The sequence below is a fragment of the Mauremys mutica genome, chromosome 12 (assembly GCF_020497125.1).
Source record: "Mauremys mutica isolate MM-2020 ecotype Southern chromosome 12, ASM2049712v1, whole genome shotgun sequence".
Classification (NCBI taxonomy): domain Eukaryota; kingdom Metazoa; phylum Chordata; order Testudines; family Geoemydidae; genus Mauremys; species Mauremys mutica.
The window spans coordinates 3,963,606-3,979,979 of NC_059083.1; the positions used below are offsets into that span (position 1 = coordinate 3,963,606).

The 16,374-nt window shown below is 71.2% G+C and overlaps 3 protein-coding genes across 4 annotated transcripts in view; 2 read left to right on the forward strand and 1 right to left on the reverse strand.

Annotated features, from left to right (window-relative positions):
• The window catches only part of CFB (complement factor B), a 46,482-nt gene extending 42,315 nt beyond the window's left edge, over positions 1 to 4,167 (forward strand). The window contains exons 32-37 of the mRNA XM_044982870.1: positions 127 to 280; positions 354 to 433; positions 1,629 to 1,729; positions 1,931 to 2,063; positions 3,353 to 3,402; positions 3,902 to 4,167. Coding sequence (XP_044838805.1) covers positions 127 to 280; positions 354 to 433; positions 1,629 to 1,729; positions 1,931 to 2,063; positions 3,353 to 3,402; positions 3,902 to 4,063 — 680 coding nt within the window. The 3' untranslated portion in view covers positions 4,064 to 4,167. The remainder of the gene's footprint in view (positions 1 to 126; positions 281 to 353; positions 434 to 1,628; positions 1,730 to 1,930; positions 2,064 to 3,352; positions 3,403 to 3,901) is intronic.
• Positions 4,168 to 4,304: 137 nt separating this feature from the next.
• Positions 4,305 to 16,326, reverse strand: NELFE (negative elongation factor complex member E). 2 transcript variants are annotated; one of them, XM_044982678.1, is made up of 11 exons: positions 16,179 to 16,326; positions 13,822 to 13,987; positions 13,592 to 13,664; positions 12,667 to 12,812; positions 12,515 to 12,589; positions 11,920 to 11,954; positions 11,074 to 11,270; positions 10,158 to 10,302; positions 9,879 to 9,933; positions 4,677 to 4,779; positions 4,305 to 4,424 (listed from the first exon to the last, which is right to left on the reverse strand). In XM_044982678.1, the coding sequence occupies exons 2-11, from the start codon at positions 13,894 to 13,896 to the stop codon at positions 4,351 to 4,353; spliced, it is 978 nt and encodes a 325-aa protein (XP_044838613.1). In that variant the 5' UTR covers positions 13,897 to 13,987; positions 16,179 to 16,326; the 3' UTR covers positions 4,305 to 4,350. The 2 variants fall into 2 exon arrangements, with proteins under 2 accessions (XP_044838613.1, XP_044838614.1); XM_044982679.1 differs by having other exon boundaries at positions 16,136 to 16,276.
• On the forward strand, positions 13,895 to 16,114 carry LOC123345815 (basic proline-rich protein-like). The gene is made up of 2 exons (XM_044982871.1): positions 13,895 to 14,009; positions 14,739 to 16,114. The coding sequence occupies exons 1-2, from the start codon at positions 13,895 to 13,897 to the stop codon at positions 16,112 to 16,114; spliced, it is 1,491 nt and encodes a 496-aa protein (XP_044838806.1).
• Positions 16,327 to 16,374: the final 48 nt, after the last annotated feature.

Sequence of the window (16,374 nt, forward strand, 5' to 3'; positions counted from 1 at the left end):
GGCCCTGGGAGGGGAGGGGAGTGGGGTGGAAGCAGGGCTGGAGCCGGACGCCTGGGTTCTCTCGGGGGTCTGGCGGGGGAGGGGGGTGCAAGCAGGGCTGGAGCCGGACGCCTGGGTTCCCCGCAGGGCCGGCGAGCAAGGCGAAGCAGGTGGAGAAGCTGTGGAGTCACCCCGAGTACAACGTCGGGAAGCTGCGGGGGGCCGGGATCCCCGAGTTCTACGACTACGACGTGGCGCTGCTGAAACTCGCCACCAAGGTCGACTTCTCCTCCAACGCCCGGTGAGTGGGGTCCCGCCCCGCCCCCCCCGCCAGCCCCCCGGCCCCCCCGCTGACCCTCTGCTGCCCCCCGCAGGCCCATCTGCCTGCCCTGCACCGAGGGCACCACCCGCGCCCTGCGCAAGCCCCACCCGGAGACCAGCTGCAACGACCACAGTAAGAGCCGGCGCCCCCGACCCGCGGCCCCCCCTGCCCCCCCGGTGCCCCCCGACCCGCGGCCCCCTGCCCCCCCCGGTTCCACCGGTGCCCCCCGACCCGCGGCCCCCTGCCCCCCCCGGTTCCACCGGTGCCCCCGACCCGCGGCCCCCCTGCCCCCCCATTCCGCCGGTGCCCCCCGACCCGCGGCCCCCTGCCCCCCCATTCCGCCGGTGCCCCCCCCGACCCGCGGCCCCCTGCCCCCCCCGGTTCTGCCAGTGCCCCCGACCCGCGGCCCCCTGCCCCCCCCGGTGCCCCCCGACCCCCGGCCCCCTGCCCCCCCCGGTTCCGCCGGTGCCCCTGACCCGCGGCCCCCTGCCCCCCCCGGTTCCGCCGGTGCCCACGACCCGCGGCCCCCCTGCCCCCCCAGCTCCGCCGGGGCCCCCCGACCCGCGGCCCCCCGCCCCCCCGGTTCTGCCGGTGCCCCCCGACCCGCGGCGCCCCTGCCCCCCCCGGTGCCCCCCGACCCGCGGCCCCCTGCCCCCCCATTCCGCCGGTGCCCCCCCCGACCCGCGGCCCCCTGCCCCCCCATTCCGCCGGTGCCCCCCCCGACCCCCGGCCCCCCCGCCCCCCCGGTGCTGCCAGTGCCCCCTACCCGCGGCCCCCTGCCCCCCCCGGTTCCGCCGGTGCCCCCCGACCCGCGGCCCCCTGCCCCCCCGGCTCCGCCGGTGCCCCCCGACCCGCGGCCCCCTGCCCCCCCGGCTCCGCCGGTGCCCCCCGACCCGCGGCCCCCTGCCCCCCCAGGTTCCGCCGGTGCCCCCCGACCCGCGGCCCCCCTGCCCCCCGGCTCCGCCGGTGCCCCCCCGACCCGCGGCCCCCTGCCCCCCCGGTTCCGCCGGTGCCCCCCCAGACCCGCGCCCCCACCCCAGCTCCGCCGGTGCCCCCCCAGACCCATGGCCCCCCCAGTTCCACCGGTGCCCCCCCAGTTCTGCCAGTGCCCCCCTGCTCCGCCGGTGACTCCCCTTCCCCCCAGTTCCTCCGGTGCCCCCCACTCCCAACCTGCAGCCCCTGCCCCCCAGCTCTGTGGGTGCCCCCAGCTCCCAACCCGCGGCCCCTGCCCCCCAGCTCCGTGGGTGCCCCCTGCTCCCAACCCGTGGCCCCACAGCCCCCCCCCAGCTCCGCGGGTGCCCCCGCTCCCGAGTCTCTGGCTCCGCAGAGCGGCTGCTGCTGACGGTGGGCGAGGTCCCGGCGCTCTTCGTGCACGAGAAGAAGAAGCAGCTGGAGCGGAAACTCGTGAACATTAAGAACGGGGTCAAGGTGAGGGACCCCGGCGTCCGGGGTGGGCGGGAGCCGGCGCCCCCTGGAGGGGACATTCCCCGCCCCCCGCAGCCAGGCAGGCCGGGGGAGGGGTGGGCTCAGTGGGGTTCCCTGGGCCGGGCCATGCCTGAGGGGTGACCCCGGGGGGAGGGTCTGGGGGCAGCAGGAGCCCCCTGGGCTGAGCCTCCCTCTGCCCCCCAGAAATCGGCCTGCGAGGCCGACGCCAAGAGGGCCCCGATTTACGCCAACGTGACGGACGTGAAGCAGGTGGTGACGCCCCGATTCCTCTGCACCGGGGGGATCGACCCCGTCGTGGACCCCAACACCTGCAAGGGTGAGCGCTGCCCCCCCCCGGTTCCCGCAGCCCCCGAATCTCCCCCCGCCGCCCCCCAGATCCTCACAGCCCCCACCCGCCTGGGATCTCCCCAGGGGCCCCCGAATCTCCCCCTGCCGCCCCCCAGACCCTCACAGCCCCCACCCGGCTGGGATCTCCCCAGGGGCCCCCGAATCTCCCCCCGCCACCCCCCAGATCCTCACAGCCCCCCCAGAGCCCCCGAATCTCCCCCCACCGCCCCCCAGATCCTCACAGCCCCCCCAGAGCCCCTGAATCTCGCGCCGCCGCCCCACAGTTGCGCTCTGCCCCCACCCGCCGGGGATCTCCCCAGGGGCCCCCGAATCTCCCCCTGCCGCCCCCCAGACCCTCACAGCCCCCACTCAGCTGGGTTCTCCCCAGGGGCCCCCGCATCTCCCCCCGCCGCCCCCCAGATCCTCACAGCCCCCCCAGAGCCCCTGAATCTCCCCCAGCCGCCCCCCAGATCCTCTCAGCTCCCACCCGGCTGGGATCTCCCCAGGGGCCCCCGAATCTCCCCCCACCGCCCCCCAGATCCTCACAGCCCCCCCAGAGCCCCCGAATCTCCCCCAGCCCCCCCAGATCCTCACAGCCCCCACCCGGCCGGGACCTCCCCCGGGGCCCCTGAATCTCCCCCCACCGCCCCCCAGATCCTCACAGCCCCACCCGCGCCCCCGAATCTCCCCCAGCCCCCCCAGATCCTCACAGCCCCCACCCGGCCAGGACCTCCCCAGGGGCCCCTGAATCGCCCCCAGCCACCGGACCGGGATCCCCTGGGGCCCTCAAATCCTCACAGACCCCTGGGTTCCTACAGCCCCTGGACCCCCCAGAGCCCCTGATTCTCCCCCAGCCGCCCCGGATCCTCACAGCCCCCCCCGAGCCCCTGAATCTCCCCCAGCCGCCCCAGATCCTCACAGCCCCCCCCAGAGCCCCTGAATCTCCCCCAGCCGCCCCAGATCCTCACAGCCCCCCCAGAGCCCCTGAATCTCCCCCAGCCGCCCCTCAGATCCTCACAGCCCCCACCCGGCTGGGATCTCCCCAGGGGCCCCCGAATCTCCCCCCGCCGCCCCCCAGATCCTCACAGCCCCCCCAGAGCCCCTGAATCTCCCCCAGCCGCCCCCCAGATCCTCACAGCCCCCAAGGCAGGATCCCGCCAGGCTCAACTGTCACCCCCCAGCCAGCAGCAAGGATCCCCCAGCTTCCCCCACAACCTCCCTGCTCCCCCCTGGAACTGCCGCCCCCCAGCTCCCGCCAACCATCTTCTTCCTCCCCAGGCGACTCCGGGGGCCCCCTCATCATCGCCAAGGGCAAACGCTACGTCCAGGTGAGTGCTGCCCCCCGCCCCCCCAGCACTGCCCTGGGGCCGGGGGGAGCCGGCGCCCCCTTTCCCTGCCCCATTTCCCGCCCCCCTGAGCCAGCCAGTCCCCGCCCTGGGGCCGGGTGGGAGCCGGTGCCCCCCAGAAGGGGACAGGCGCCTGCCCCATGTCCTGCCCCCCCAGCACTGCCCTGAGGCCGGGGGGAGCCGGCGCCCCCCACAGGGGCCAGGCCCCCGCCCAGTTCCCTGCCCCCCTGAGCCAGCCAGGCCCTGGCCTGGGGCCGGGTGGGAGCCGGCGCCCCCCAGAGGGGACAGGCCCCTGCTCCATTCCCTGCCCCCCTGAGCCAGGCCCCTGCTCCATTCCCTGCCCCCCTGAGCCAGCCAGTCCCTGCCCTGGGGCCGGGGGGAGCCGGCGCCCCCCACAGGGGCCAGGCCCCCCCTCCTGGCAGTGGGGGGAGCTGTCCCATGTTCTGGCTGCCCCTGACCCCCCCCCCCGTTGCCCCCCCAGGTGGGCGTGATCAGCTGGGGCGTGTTCGACCTCTGCACACCCCCCAAGCGCAACGAGCCGGTCCGGAACGAGGCCCACGCCCGCGACTTCCACCTCAACCTCTTCACGGTGCTGCCCTGGCTGCGGGAGAAGCTGGCCGACGAGGAGCTGGGCTTCATCTGAGGGGGGCCGGGGGCCCCCCCGCACGGCACCCCCCCCCCGCCCTAGAAATAAACGGTCGCTGCCCAGCCCTGCTGCCCCGGGGCTGGGAGGCCCCTGGAAAGAGAGAACTCGACTGACTCGTGACTGGGGGGCTGGCCTGGGGGGGCAGCGGGGGGCTCTGCCGGGCAGTCAGGGCCCCCCATGGCCCCAGGGCGGCGCTAGGGGGCAGGGTGGGGGGCAGCAGGAAGCAGACTCAGGTGGGGGCAGTTTCAGTGGGTTTATTAAGGTGCTAACGAGCCCCCCCCATCTCAGAAGAGGTCCTCGTTGTAGACCACCTGCGAGCGCCGGTCCCGGTGGGAGCCCTTCGCGCTGTTCTTCACGGCTGGGGGGGGAGGGAGGGGGGGTTAGTGCCGGCTCAGGAGACCCCCCCCCCAGGATAGAACCCAGCTCCCAACCACCAGCCCCCACTCCCCTCCCGGAGCCGGGAGAGAACCCAGGAGTCCTGGCTCCCAGCCCCCCCTGCTCTAACCCACCAGCCCCCAATCCCCTCCCAGAGCCAGGAGAGAACCCAGCAGCCCCCCTTCCCCCCGCGAGCAGGGAGAGGACCCAGGCGTCCGGGCGGCCCGCCACTCACCCAGCGATCCCCAGACGGATTTCCCGGTGGCGGCGTCCAGCATGGGCTGCTTGCGGGCGATACTGACTTTCAGCTGCACGTCCTCGACCACGGCCCCGTTGAGCTGTGGGGAGAAGGGGGCACGGCTCTGACCCCAGCCCCTCTGCGTCCTGGCCCAACCCACAGTGGGTAACCAGCCCCCGCCCTGCCCCGCCCCAGAACCAGCCGCCCCCCAGCGCTGGGCGAGGGGTCCCCGGGTAACCAGCCCCCGCCCCACCCCAGAGCCAGCCGCCCCCAGCGCCGGGCGAGGGGTCCCCGGGTAACCAGCCCCTGCCCCGCCCCAGAACCAGCCGCCCCCAGCGCCGGGCGAGGGGTCCCCGGGTAACCAGCCCCTGCCCCGCCCCAGAGCCAGCCGCCCCCAGCGCCGGGCGAGGGGTCCCCGGTAACCAGCCCCGCCCCAGAGCCAGCCGCCCCCAGCGCCGGGCGAGGGGTCCCCGGTAACCAGCCCCACCCCAGAGCCAGCCGCCCCCAGCGCCGGGCGAGGGGTCCCCGGTAACCAGCCCCTGCCCCGCCCCAGAACCAGCCGCATCCCAGCGCCGGGCGAGGGGTCCCCGGGTAACCAGCCCCTGCCCCGCCACAGAGCCAGCCGCCCCCAGCGCCGGGCGAGGGGTCCCCGGGTAACCAGCCCCTGCCCCGCCACAGAGCCAGCCGCCCCCAGCGCCGGGCGAGGGGTCCCCGGTAACCAGCCCCCGCCCCGCCCCAGAGCCAGCCGCCCCCCAGCGCCGGGCGAGGGGTCCCCGGTAACCAGCCCCCGCCCCGCCACAGAGCCAGCCGCCCCCAGCGCCGGGCGAGGGGTCCCCGGTAACCAGCCCCCGCCCCGCCACACGCCCAGCCGCCCCCCGCGCCGGGCGAGGGGTCCCCGGTAACCAGCCCCCGCCCCCCCCCAGAGCCAGCCGCCCCCCCGCGCCGGGCGAGGGGTCCCCGGTAACCAGCCTCCGCCCCGCCCCAGAGCCAGCCGCCCCCAGCGCCGGGCGAGGGGTCCCCGGTAACCAGCTGTGAAGGAGTAGGAAGCACAGACTGTCTGTGCGGGGGAGGGGAGAGCCAGAGGTTTAGGTGAAGATGCAGGAATTCAACTGTGAGCTGAGCTTGGCCTGGGGGAGGGGAGATGACACCTCTGGCCAGGGGAGACAAAGGAAAGGAGCTGAGGAAAGAGGAGGGGCCGGAGGGAATGGGCAGACGAGTGCTGGCTGGAGAACAGAGGGGAGGCAGGGAGACCGAGCTCTGATCCCCAAGGGGGGCTGGGGGGCCCCCCAAGATGGACCTATCCGGGGGATCCGGTTATCTGTGCCTGCAAGACCTGTGTTGGACTGTGTTCCTGTCGTCTAAATAAACCTTCTGCTTTACTGGCTGGCTGAGAGTCCTGATGAATCTGCAGGGAGTGCGGGGGTGCAGGACCTGACTCCCCCACACTCCGTGACAACTGGTGGCAGCGGTGGGATCAGCGGCACCCCGTGGACGGCGCTTCCTGCAGTAAGTGACTGGGGAGCAGTAAAACGAAGGGGCGAGTCACCCCTGGGCGAGTGTGGCCAGAGAGCAGGACTTTGCAGTAACAGGGTCCTCCGGGGGATCACAGCGAGCGATCCCAGGGGCGGAGGAGTCTGCAGCTCGACCCTGGCAGAGAGGTGGTGAGCTCAAGGACTGGCACACTAGGGGTCCCCCTGGAACCCGTGGGGAGCGGCGAGCACCCCAGCCTGCGAGTGGCCAGCAGGAAGATGTATTCCCAGAAGCGCAAGTGTGAGCTGGTGGAGCTGTGCAAGCAGAGGGGGCTGCACTGTGGGAAGCTCACCAAGGCCCAGCTGATTGCCCGGCTGGAGGAGAGAGATCGCAGGAATGAACCGGTCCCTGTCTCTGAGGGAAGCAGCCGGGCAGATGCAGCGCAGGCACCAGTGTCTGTCCCCGCTGGGAGTGGTCAGCCGGCCGCTGAGGGCGTCCCGAGACCCCCCACCCCTAGGCCTAGAGGGAGGGGGAGGAGGAGCCCAGCTACGGAGGGCACCGTGACCCCCCCGGCCAGCAGGGGATCGTCCCGGCGACGCTCGGCCTCCGTGGAGCGCAGGCGGCTGGACTTGGAGAGAGAGATCAAACTGAAGGAGATGGAGATGGAGGACCGGCAGAAGCAACGGGAATACGATGAGAGGGAGAAGGAGAAGCAGCGCAGTCATGAGCTGGCCATGGCCCAGCTGAACAACAGGGAGGCCCCGGCTGCGGTGAGTGAGGGGGGGCCCAAGCCTACAAAGAGCTTCGGTAAGAGCTTCCTGGCCCCGCGTAAGGAGGGGGAGGACATAGACACCTTCCTGACGGCCTTTGAGAATGCCTGCGAGCTGCACCAGGTGGACCCTGCAGACAGGATCCGGTGCCTCACCCCCTTACTGGACTCCACCGCCGTGGAGGTGTACAGCCGAATGAGAGGGGAGGAGGCGCGGGACTACAACCTGTTCAAAGAGGCCCTGCTCCGCGAGTTTGGGCTGACCCCGGAGATGTACCGGAAGAGGTTCCGGGGTCAACGTAAGACCCGGGAGGTCACATACCTGCAACTGGTCAACCGGGCGCAGGGGTACGCCCGCAAGTGGACGGCTGGGGCCCAAACTAGAGAGGACCTGCTTGACCTAGTTGTACTGGAGCACCTGTATGCGCAGTGCCCATCCGACCTGAAGCAGTGGCTGATGGACCGGAAGCCGGAGAACCCGCAGCATGCAGGCCGGCTGGCCGACCAATACATGGACAGTCGGGCGGCGGATGGCAGGGAGGCGTCTCGAAGGAGCAGGTCTGCCTCAACGCAGAGAGAGAGTCACCATGGGACCTCCCAGAAGGAGCCGAGGGAGGGCCCCCACCAAAGGGAAGCATCTGGCGTCAGGTCCAGCCGTCCCACTCGAGGGGACCCACGAGACATGGGCTGCTATCAATGTGGCCAACCGGGCCACGTACGGGGCCAGTGCCCCAAGCTCCGGGACAAACTGAGCAGACCAACCCCACACTGGGTCAACTTGGTAGAGACCCAGCCGGATGAGGGGCAGCGTTCGCACGAAAGGGGGGTGGGCCGCGTACCCCCTGCGAAGGAGGGAGGGGGGCCCCGGGTGGACCCCTCCGAGGGGCTGGATGCTCCCAGCCCTGAGTTTGGGGTTTACAGGGTGGGCACGGGACTACCCCTCCGGAGCGAGTGCCTTGTTCCCCTGGAGGTAGACGGGAAGGAGGTCACTGGGTACTGGGATACGGGCGCAGAGGTGACGCTGGCCCGGCCGCAGGTGGTGGGCCCAGATCGGATGGTGCCCAACACCTACCTGAACCTGAGGGGTGTGATCGGGACCCCATTCAAGGTGCCTGTAGCGAGGGTGCACCTAAAGTGGGGGGACAAGGAGGGCCTCAAGGACGTGGGGGTGCACCCACATTTGCCCACGGAGGTGTTAATGGGGGGGGACCTCGAGGACTGGCCAAGTAACACCCAGGGTACCCTGTCCGTGAACCGTAGTCAGGGTCGACGCAGGGCTCTGCACCCTGACCCCGGGGAACGTACTCTGGCCGAGACACCGGACCCTGACCCGGTAGGGAGGGAACGCCCAGGGACAGGGCTCAGAGGGGCTGTGGCCCCAGTCCCAGCCGGTGAGAGAGAGCAGATCCCCGTCCCTGCCCCAGCGGCTGAGTACCAGGCCGCGGTGCGGGAAGACCCCTCCTTGCGGAGGATAAGGGACCTGGCCAACCTCGGGGGGGGACAGACCATGGGACGAGGTGGCCGGAAAAGGTTCCTGTGGGAGAAGGGGCTCCTGTACCGAGAATGGGCTCCCCCAGGGAAGATGGAGTCAGGGGGGATCAGGAGGCAGCTGGTGGTACCCCAGGAGTATCGCCGCCAGCTGCTGTGCCAGGCCCATGACATGTCCCCCTCAGGGCACCAGGGAGCCTGGCGTACCCAGCAGCGGCTGCTGCAGAACTATTACTGGCCTGGGGTCTTTGCCCATGTCCGGCAGCACTGCCGCTCCTGTGACCTCTGCCAGAGGGGGAGGAAGGCCCGGGACAGGGGGGAGATGGCTGTAAGGCCCGGGCCCCACCCCGAGGAGCCTGTCCGGAGGGGGGCCAGGGTCAGGAGGGGGGCTCTGCACCGAGAGAGCCTGAATCACAGCCCCCCAGACTGGAACGTGGGGGGAAGGCCCCAGGCCCGTGTGCACCCCAGGGGTACTGGGGTGGGGAGAGGGCGCGGGCGGCATAAGGTTGTAGGTGGGTCCGAACTTCCCCGGGTCACTGGCTGGAGTGACCCCGCTCAGTTCAGTCTCGGAGGGGGGAGAGGTGTGAAGGAGTAGGAAGCACAGACTGTCTGTGCGGGGGAGGGGAGAGCCAGAGGTTTAGGTGAAGATGCAGGAATTCAACTGTGAGCTGAGCTTGGCCTGGGGGAGGGGAGATGACACCTCTGGCCAGGGGAGACAAAGGAAAGGAGCTGAGGAAAGAGGAGGGGCCGGAGGGAATGGGCAGACGAGTGCTGGCTGGAGAACAGAGGGGAGGCAGGGAGACCGAGCTCTGATCCCCAAGGGGGGCTGTGGGGCCCCCCAAGATGGACCTATCCGGGGGATCCGGTTATCTGTGCCTGCAAGACCTGTGTTGGACTGTGTTCCTGTCGTCTAAATAAACCTTCTGCTTTACTGGCTGGCTGAGAGTCCTGATGAATCTGCAGGGAGTGCGGGGGTGCAGGACCTGACTCCCCCACACTCCGTGACACCAGCCCCCGCCCCAGAGCCAGCCGCCCCCAGCGCCGGGCGAGGGGTCCCCGGGTAACCAGCCCCCGCCCCGCCACAGAGCCAGCCGCCCCCAGCGCCGGGCGAGGGGTCCCCGGTAACCAGCCCCCGCCCCGCCCCAGAGCCAGCCGCCCCCCAGCGCCGGGCGAGGGGTCCCCGGTAACCAGCCCCCGCCCCGCCACAGAGCCAGCCGCCCCCAGCGCCGGGCGAGGGGTCCCCGGTAACCAGCCCCCGCCCCAGAGCCAGCCGCCCCCAGCGCCGGGCGAGGGGTCCCCGGTAACCAGCCCCCGCCCCAGAGCCAGCCGCCCCCAGCGCCGGGTGAGGGGTCCCCGGTAACCCGCCCCCGCCCCGCCCCAGAGCCCGCCGCCCCCCGCGCCGGGCGAGGGGTCCCCGGGTAACCAGCCCCCCCCCCCCCGAGCCAGCCGCGTTTCCAGGCCGGGGGCCGTACCTCAGCGATGGCCTGATCCGCTGACTCCATCTTCTCGTAGGTGACGAAGGCGCAGCTGGGGGGTGAGACGTGAGAGGGGAGTCACTGGCTCCACCCCCTGCCTCAGCCCCGCCCCTTTAACTCCTCCCCTTCTTTCCAGCCCCGCCCATCCCTCATTTAGTCCCTGTGATTTAGCCATGTCCTAGCCCCGCCCCTAATTCCTCCCAGTCCCACCCACCTGCCCTAGCCACGCCCACCTCCAACACAGGCCCCGCCCCTCGGCTGTAGCCCCGCCCTCACTTGCGGGGGTTGTCCATGGAGAGGTCGATGATGGTGCCGAAGGGGGAGAAGGCTCCGCGCAGGAGGCTCTGGGTCATGTCGGTGCCGTACACGTAAACCGTGTTCCCCTTGCGCGGGGCGCGGCGATCCGGGAACGAGTCCGACCCTGCGGGAGCCGGGGTCAGAGAACCCAGGAGTCCGGGCCCCCAGCCCCCCCCCCCCCACTCCAACCACCCCTCCCCTCCAAGAGCTGGGAGAGAACCCAGGAGTCCGGGCTCCCAGCCCCCCCACTCCCCTCCCAGAGCCAGGAGAGAACCCAGGAGTCCGGGTCCCCAGCCCCCTGCTCTAACCACTACACCCCACTCCCCTCCCAGAGCCAGGAGAGAACCCAGGAGTCCGGGCTCCCAGCCCCCCCACTCCCCTCCCAGAGCCAGGAGAGAACCCAGGAGTCCGGGTCCCCAGCCCCCTGCTCTAACCACTACACCCCACTCCCCTCCCAGAGCCAGGAGAGAACCCAGGAGTCCGGGCTCCCAGCCCCCCCCCCCCCACTCCAACCACCCCTCCCCTCCAAGAGCTGGGAGAGAACCCAGGAGTCCGGGCTCCCAACCTCCCTCCTGCTCTAACCACTACATCCCACTCCCCTCCCCGAGCCGGGAGAGAACCCAGGAGTCCTGACTCCCAGCCCCCTGCCCTAACCACTACACCCCACTCCCCTCCCAGAGCCGGAGAGAGAACCCAGGAGTCCTGGCACCCAGCCCCCTGCTGTAACCAGTAGCCCCCCCTCCTCTGGCACCCAGCCCCCTGCTCTAACCAGTAGCCCCCACTCCCCTGGCGCCCAGCCCCCTGCTCTAACCAGTAGCCCCCCCTCCCCTGGTGCCCAGCCCCCTGCTCTAACCAGTAGCCCCCCTCCCCTGGCGCCCAGCCCCCGGTGCCGTACGGCGGAAGCTGCTGTCCCGCTCGCGGTCCCGGTCCCTCTCGCGGTCCCTCTCGCGGCTCCGCTCCCGGCTGCGGTCCCGGTCGTAGTCCCACTCGAAGGTGCGCAGCCCCTCGCCGCGCTCCGGCTCCTTCTCGGGCTCCCGCTCGTCCTCCGGCTCCTTCTCGGGGTCCCGCAGGCGCTCGCTGGAGCTCACGAAGCTGCGGCAGGGCGGGATCGCAGGCCGGGTTACGGCAGAGTCACTGGGGAGCTGCCCCGGCCGGGCCAATACGGCGGGGGGGCGCACGGGGGCCCGGGGCGGTTACACGAGAGGGGTTTGGGGGTCCGGGGCGGTTACAGGAGGGAGTTTGGGGGCTCGGGGCGGTTACAGGAGGGAGTCTGGGGGCTCGGGGAGGTTACGGGAGGGGCGCTCAGGGGGTTCACGGGGGTTACGGGAGGGGCGCTCTGGGGGTTCACGGGGGTTACGGGAGGGCGTTTGGGGGCTCGGGGCGGTTACGGGAGGGGCGCTCTGGGGGTTCAGGGGGGTTACGGGAGGGCGTTTGGGGGCTCGGGGCGGTTACAGGAGGGGCACTCGGGGGGTTCAGGGGGGTTACGGGAGGGCGTTTGGGGGCTCGGGGCGGTTACGGGAGGGGCGCTCGGGGCGGTTAAAGCAGGGTTACGGGAGGGCGTTTGGGGGCTCGGGGCGGTTACGGGAGGGGCGCTCGGGGGGTTCACGGAGGTTACGGGAGGGCGTTTGGGGGCTCGGGGGGGTTACGGGAGGGTTACGGGAGGGCATTTGGGAACTCGGGGGGTCACGGGAGGGGCGCTCGGGGGCCGGGCCTGTCACGGGAGGGTCTCACGTTCACTCACCTCTCGTAGAGGGATTTCCGCTGGGGGCGCCGGGACTGGAGCAAACAGAAGAGATCGTCATCCCCTCTGAGCGCAGCCCACCCCACGGGCTCGGAACCCCGGCGTCCGGGCCGCAGCTCAGCATCCCAAATCCTCCCCTTCACCCCCTGCCCCAACTGTTCACAACGCCCCTCCCAGAGTCAGGGAGAGAACCCAGGCATCCTGGCTCCCAGCCCCCCACCCCCCGCTCTAACCACCCGCCCCCACGCCCCTCCCAGAGCCGGGGAGAGAACCCAGGCGTCCTGGCTCCCAGCCCCCCACCCCCCGCTCTAACCCACCCGCCCCCACGCCCCTCCCAGAGTCAGGGAGAGAACCCAGGCATCCTGGCTCCCAGCCCCCCACCCCCCGCTCTAACCACCCGCCCCCACGCCCCTCCCAGAGCCGGGGAGAGAACCCAGGCGTCCTGGCTCCCAGCCCCCCACCCCCCCGCTCTAACCCACCCGCCCCCACGCCCCTCCCAGAGTCAGGGAGAGAACCCAGGCGTCCTGGCTCCCAGCCCCACCACTCTAACCACTAGCCCCACCCTGCCCTCCCAGAGAACCCAGGCGTCCGGTACCTCCTGGCATTCGTCGTCGGCCGATAGGCTGCGCTGGAAGGGCTGGAAGGTGGGGGCTGGTCCCTTCTCAGGGTCCTAGGGGGAGACACAGAGTGAAGAGGGGTCTGGGGGGGTCTGACCCCCACGGTGCCCCCCGCCCCTCCCCCGCTCACCTTCAGCTTCCCCTCCAGCGTCCGCGAGCGCTTGAACCCGCAGTTCTTGTTCTCCGCCCTGATGGCGCTGATGGCTCCCGTCTTCACCAGCATCTTGGCCTGCTCCGTGGCCGTGGCCGTGTCCACCACCGGCTGGTCCGAGATGGCTGGGGGGAGGGGCAGGGATCGAACCCAGGCGTCCGGGCTCCCCACCCCCGCTGTAACTGTCAGCCCCCGCTCCCCTCCCAGAGCCGGGGACAGAACCCAGGCATCCGGGATCCCCACCCTCGCTGTAACCGGCAGCCCCCGCTCCCCTCCCAGAGCCGGGGACAGAACCAGGCATCTGGGATCCCCACCCCCGCTGTAACCGGCAGCCCCCGCTCCCCTCCCAGAGCCGGGGACAGAACCCAGGCATCCGGGATCCCCAGCCCCGCTGTAACCGTCAGCCCCCGCTCCCCTCCCAGAGCCGGGGACAGAACCCAGGCATCCGGGATCCCCACCCTCGCTGTAACACCCAGCCCCCGCTCCCCTCCCAGAGCTGGGGAGAGAACCCAGGCGTCCGGGATCCCCACCCCCGCTGTAACCGCCAGCCCCCACTCCCCTCCCAGAGCCGGGGACAGAACCCAGGCATCCGGGATCCCCACCCCCGCTGTAACCCCAGCCCCCGCTCCCCTCCCAGAGCTGGGGAGAGAACCCAGATGTCCGGGCTTCCAGCCCCCCCTCCTCTAACTACCAGCCCCCACTCCCCTCCCCTCCCCAAGCCAGGGAGAGAACCCAGGCGTCCGGGCTCCCAGCCTCCCGCTGTAACCCCCAGCCCCCACTCCCCTCCCAGAGCCGGGGAGAGAACCCAGGAGCCCTGGCTCCCACCTGCCGCCCCGCGACCCCACTCTGAACCCAGCCCCCACCCCCTCCTAGAGCCGGGGAGAACCCAGGCGTCCGGGCTCACAGCGTTTAATGCCTCCCTGGCTGGCCTGGCTGGTCGAACTCTGTTGCTTCTTTAGAGCCAGAAGAGCCTTTTTCTGGGGGGGTCAAAAGGGAAGAGAGTCAGTTGTGGGGCAAGTCCCCCTCCCCCCGCCCCGCATTCCCCTCCCCCGCCATTCCCCTCCCTCCCCTCCCCCCGGGCCCATCTAGCCTGGTATCCCGCCTGCCGGGGGAGGGGGGGTTCCGGGCTCTGACCTTCTTCTTCAGCTTCGCAAACTTCTTCTGCAGGGCCTCCTCCTCCTCGGTGAGGGCGGGGGGCAGGACGAGCATGGCGGGGGGCAGAAGTGGGAGACTCCGGGGGGGGCTGTTCCGGGGCGAGCCCCCGGCGCTGCCTCGGGTCCGGTCGCTGGCGCTGCGGGTCCTGCCCGAGGGAAGACAGAGCCGTGACTCCAGCTCCTCCCCCGCCCCTGGAACCTACCCACAATCCCCCAGGTTAGCCTTTCTCCAGCACCCACAATGCACTGGGGCAAGCCCCACCTTCTCCCACAAGGCAGCCTGGCTGGCGAGAGCCCAGAATGTCCCAGGGCCCTAGGGGTGAAAGGGACCCTGCCAATCCCACAATGCCCTGGGGCCTAGGTCAACTGACACTCGTCATGGACACTGCCAAACTTCATTATACCTGGCCCCCAGCCAATCTCAGCCCAAATACCACCATCCCATAATGCCCCCGGGGTGCGCCAGCCAATCCCACACTGCCCTGCAACTCTGCCAGGCAGCAACAGCGGCCAACCCCGCCTGCCTTCCCCAGCATGCACCAGGACAGCCCTGCCAACCGCTCCCATGATGCACTGGGGCCACCGCCAATCTCCCAGTGCCCCTTCACCCCTGCCAACCGCTCCCATGATGCACTGGGGCCACCGCCAATCTCCCAGTGCCCCATCACCCCTGCCAACCGCTCCCATGATGCACTGGGGCCACCGCCAATCTCCCAGTGCCCCATCACCCCTGCCAACCGCTCCCATGATGCACCGGGGCCACCGCCAATCTCCCAGTGCCCCATCACCCCTGCCAACCGCTCCCATGATGCACCGGGGCCACCGCCAATCTCCCAGTGCCCCATCACCCCTGCCAACCGCTCCCATGATGCACTGGGGCCAACGCCAATCCCTCAGCGCCCCATCACCCCTGCCACCGCTCCCATGATGCACCGGGGCCACCGCCAATCTCCCAGTGCCCCATCACCCCCGCCAACCGCTCCCATGATGCACCGGGGCCACCGCCAATCTCCCAGTGCCCCATCACCCCTGCCAACTGCTCCCATGATGCACCGGGGCCACCGCCAATCTCCCAGTGCCCCATCACCCCTGCCAACCGCTCCCATCATGCACCGGGGCCACCGCCAATCTCCCAGTGCCCCATCACCCCTGCCAACCGCTCCCATCATGCACCGGGGCCACCGCCAATCTCCCAGTGCCCCATCACCCCTGCCAACCGCTCCCATCATGCACCGGGGCCACCGCCAATCTCCCAGTGCCCCATCACCCCTGCCAACCGCTCCCATCATGCACCGGGGCCACCGCCAATCTCCCAGTGCCCCATCACCCCTGCCAACCGCTCCCATCATGCACCGGGGCCACCGCCAATCTCCCAGTGCCCCATCACCCCTGCCAACCGCTCCCATCATGCACCGGGGCCACCGCCAATCTCCCAGTGCCCCATCACCCCTGCCAACCGCTCCCATCATGCACCGGGGCCACCGCCAATCTCCCAGTGCCCCATCACCCCTGCCAACCGCTCCCATCATGCACCGGGGCCACCGCCAATCTCCCAGTGCCCCATCACCCCTGCCAACCGCTCCCATGATGCACCGGGGCCACCGCCAATCTCCCAGCGCCCCATTACCCCTGCCAACCGCTCCCATGATGCACCGGGGCCACCGCCAATCTCCCAGTGCCCCATCACCCCCGCCAACCGCTCCCATGATGCACTGGGGCCACTGCAAATCTCCCAGTGCCCCATCACCCCCGCCAACCGCTCCCATGATGCACCGGGGCCACCGCCAATCTCCCAGTGCCCCATCACCCCAGCCAACCGCTCCCATGATGCACTGGGGCCACCGCCAATCTCCCAGCGCCCCATTACCCCTGCCAACCGCTCCCATGATGCACCGGGGCCACCGCCAATCTCCCAGTGCCCCATCACCCCCGCCAACCGCTCCCATGATGCACCGGGGCCACCGCCAATCTCCCAGTGCCCCATCACCCCTGCCAACCGCTCCCATGATGCACTGGGGCCAACGCCAATCTCCCAGTGCCCCATCACCCCTGCCAACCGCTCCCATGATGCACCGGGGCCACCGCCAATCTCCCAGTGCCCCATCACCCCTGCCAACCGCTCCCATGATGCACTGGGGCCACTGCAAATCTCCCAGTGCCCCATCACCCCTGCCAACCGCTCCCATCATGCACTGGGACACACGTCCCATGATGCACCGGGGCAGGTGCCAACCCCCCCAGCGCCCTGGCCGCCCCCCCAAACACTCCCGTGATGCACCGGGGCAGACGCCCACCCCCGGGGCTCCTACGGCTGGAGGTTGGGGGCCCCGCACTGACCCTCGCCGCTGCCCGTCGGTGGCTGCTCCGCGCTGCCCCGCCTCCCCCTGCACCGCGCAGGCGCCCAGCGCTCCGCGTCCTATTGGCGGAGAGGCGCGCGCTCATTGGTCCAGTGCGGCGGCGCGAGGGCGAAGCGTTCCCGGAGGGGGCGGGACCCGTATGCAAATGAGACGCCCGCCCCGCCCCGCCCCCGGGC

What these genes read in the sequence shown, in the direction of transcription:
- NELFE (XM_044982678.1), bottom strand. Translation starts at nt 13,896, where the DNA reads ATGCTCGTCCTGCCCCCCGCCCTCACCGAGGAGGAGGAGGCCCTGCAG. An exon ending in CCAGGGAGGCATTAAACGCT is followed by an intron (nt 12,813 to 13,591) that starts GTGAGCCCGGAC and finishes CCCTCCCCCCAG; the next exon opens with CCATCTCGGACCAGCCGGTG. An exon ending in CGCTGGAGGGGAAGCTGAAG is followed by an intron (nt 12,590 to 12,666) that starts GTGAGCGGGGGA and finishes GTCTCCCCCTAG; the next exon opens with GACCCTGAGAAGGGACCAGC.
- LOC123345815 (XM_044982871.1), top strand. Translation starts at nt 13,895, where the DNA reads ATGGCGGGGGGCAGAAGTGGGAGACTCCGGGGGGGGCTGTTCCGGGGC. An exon ending in GCCCGAGGGAAGACAGAGCC is followed by an intron (nt 14,010 to 14,738) that starts GTGACTCCAGCT and finishes CCAATCCCTCAG; the next exon opens with CGCCCCATCACCCCTGCCAC.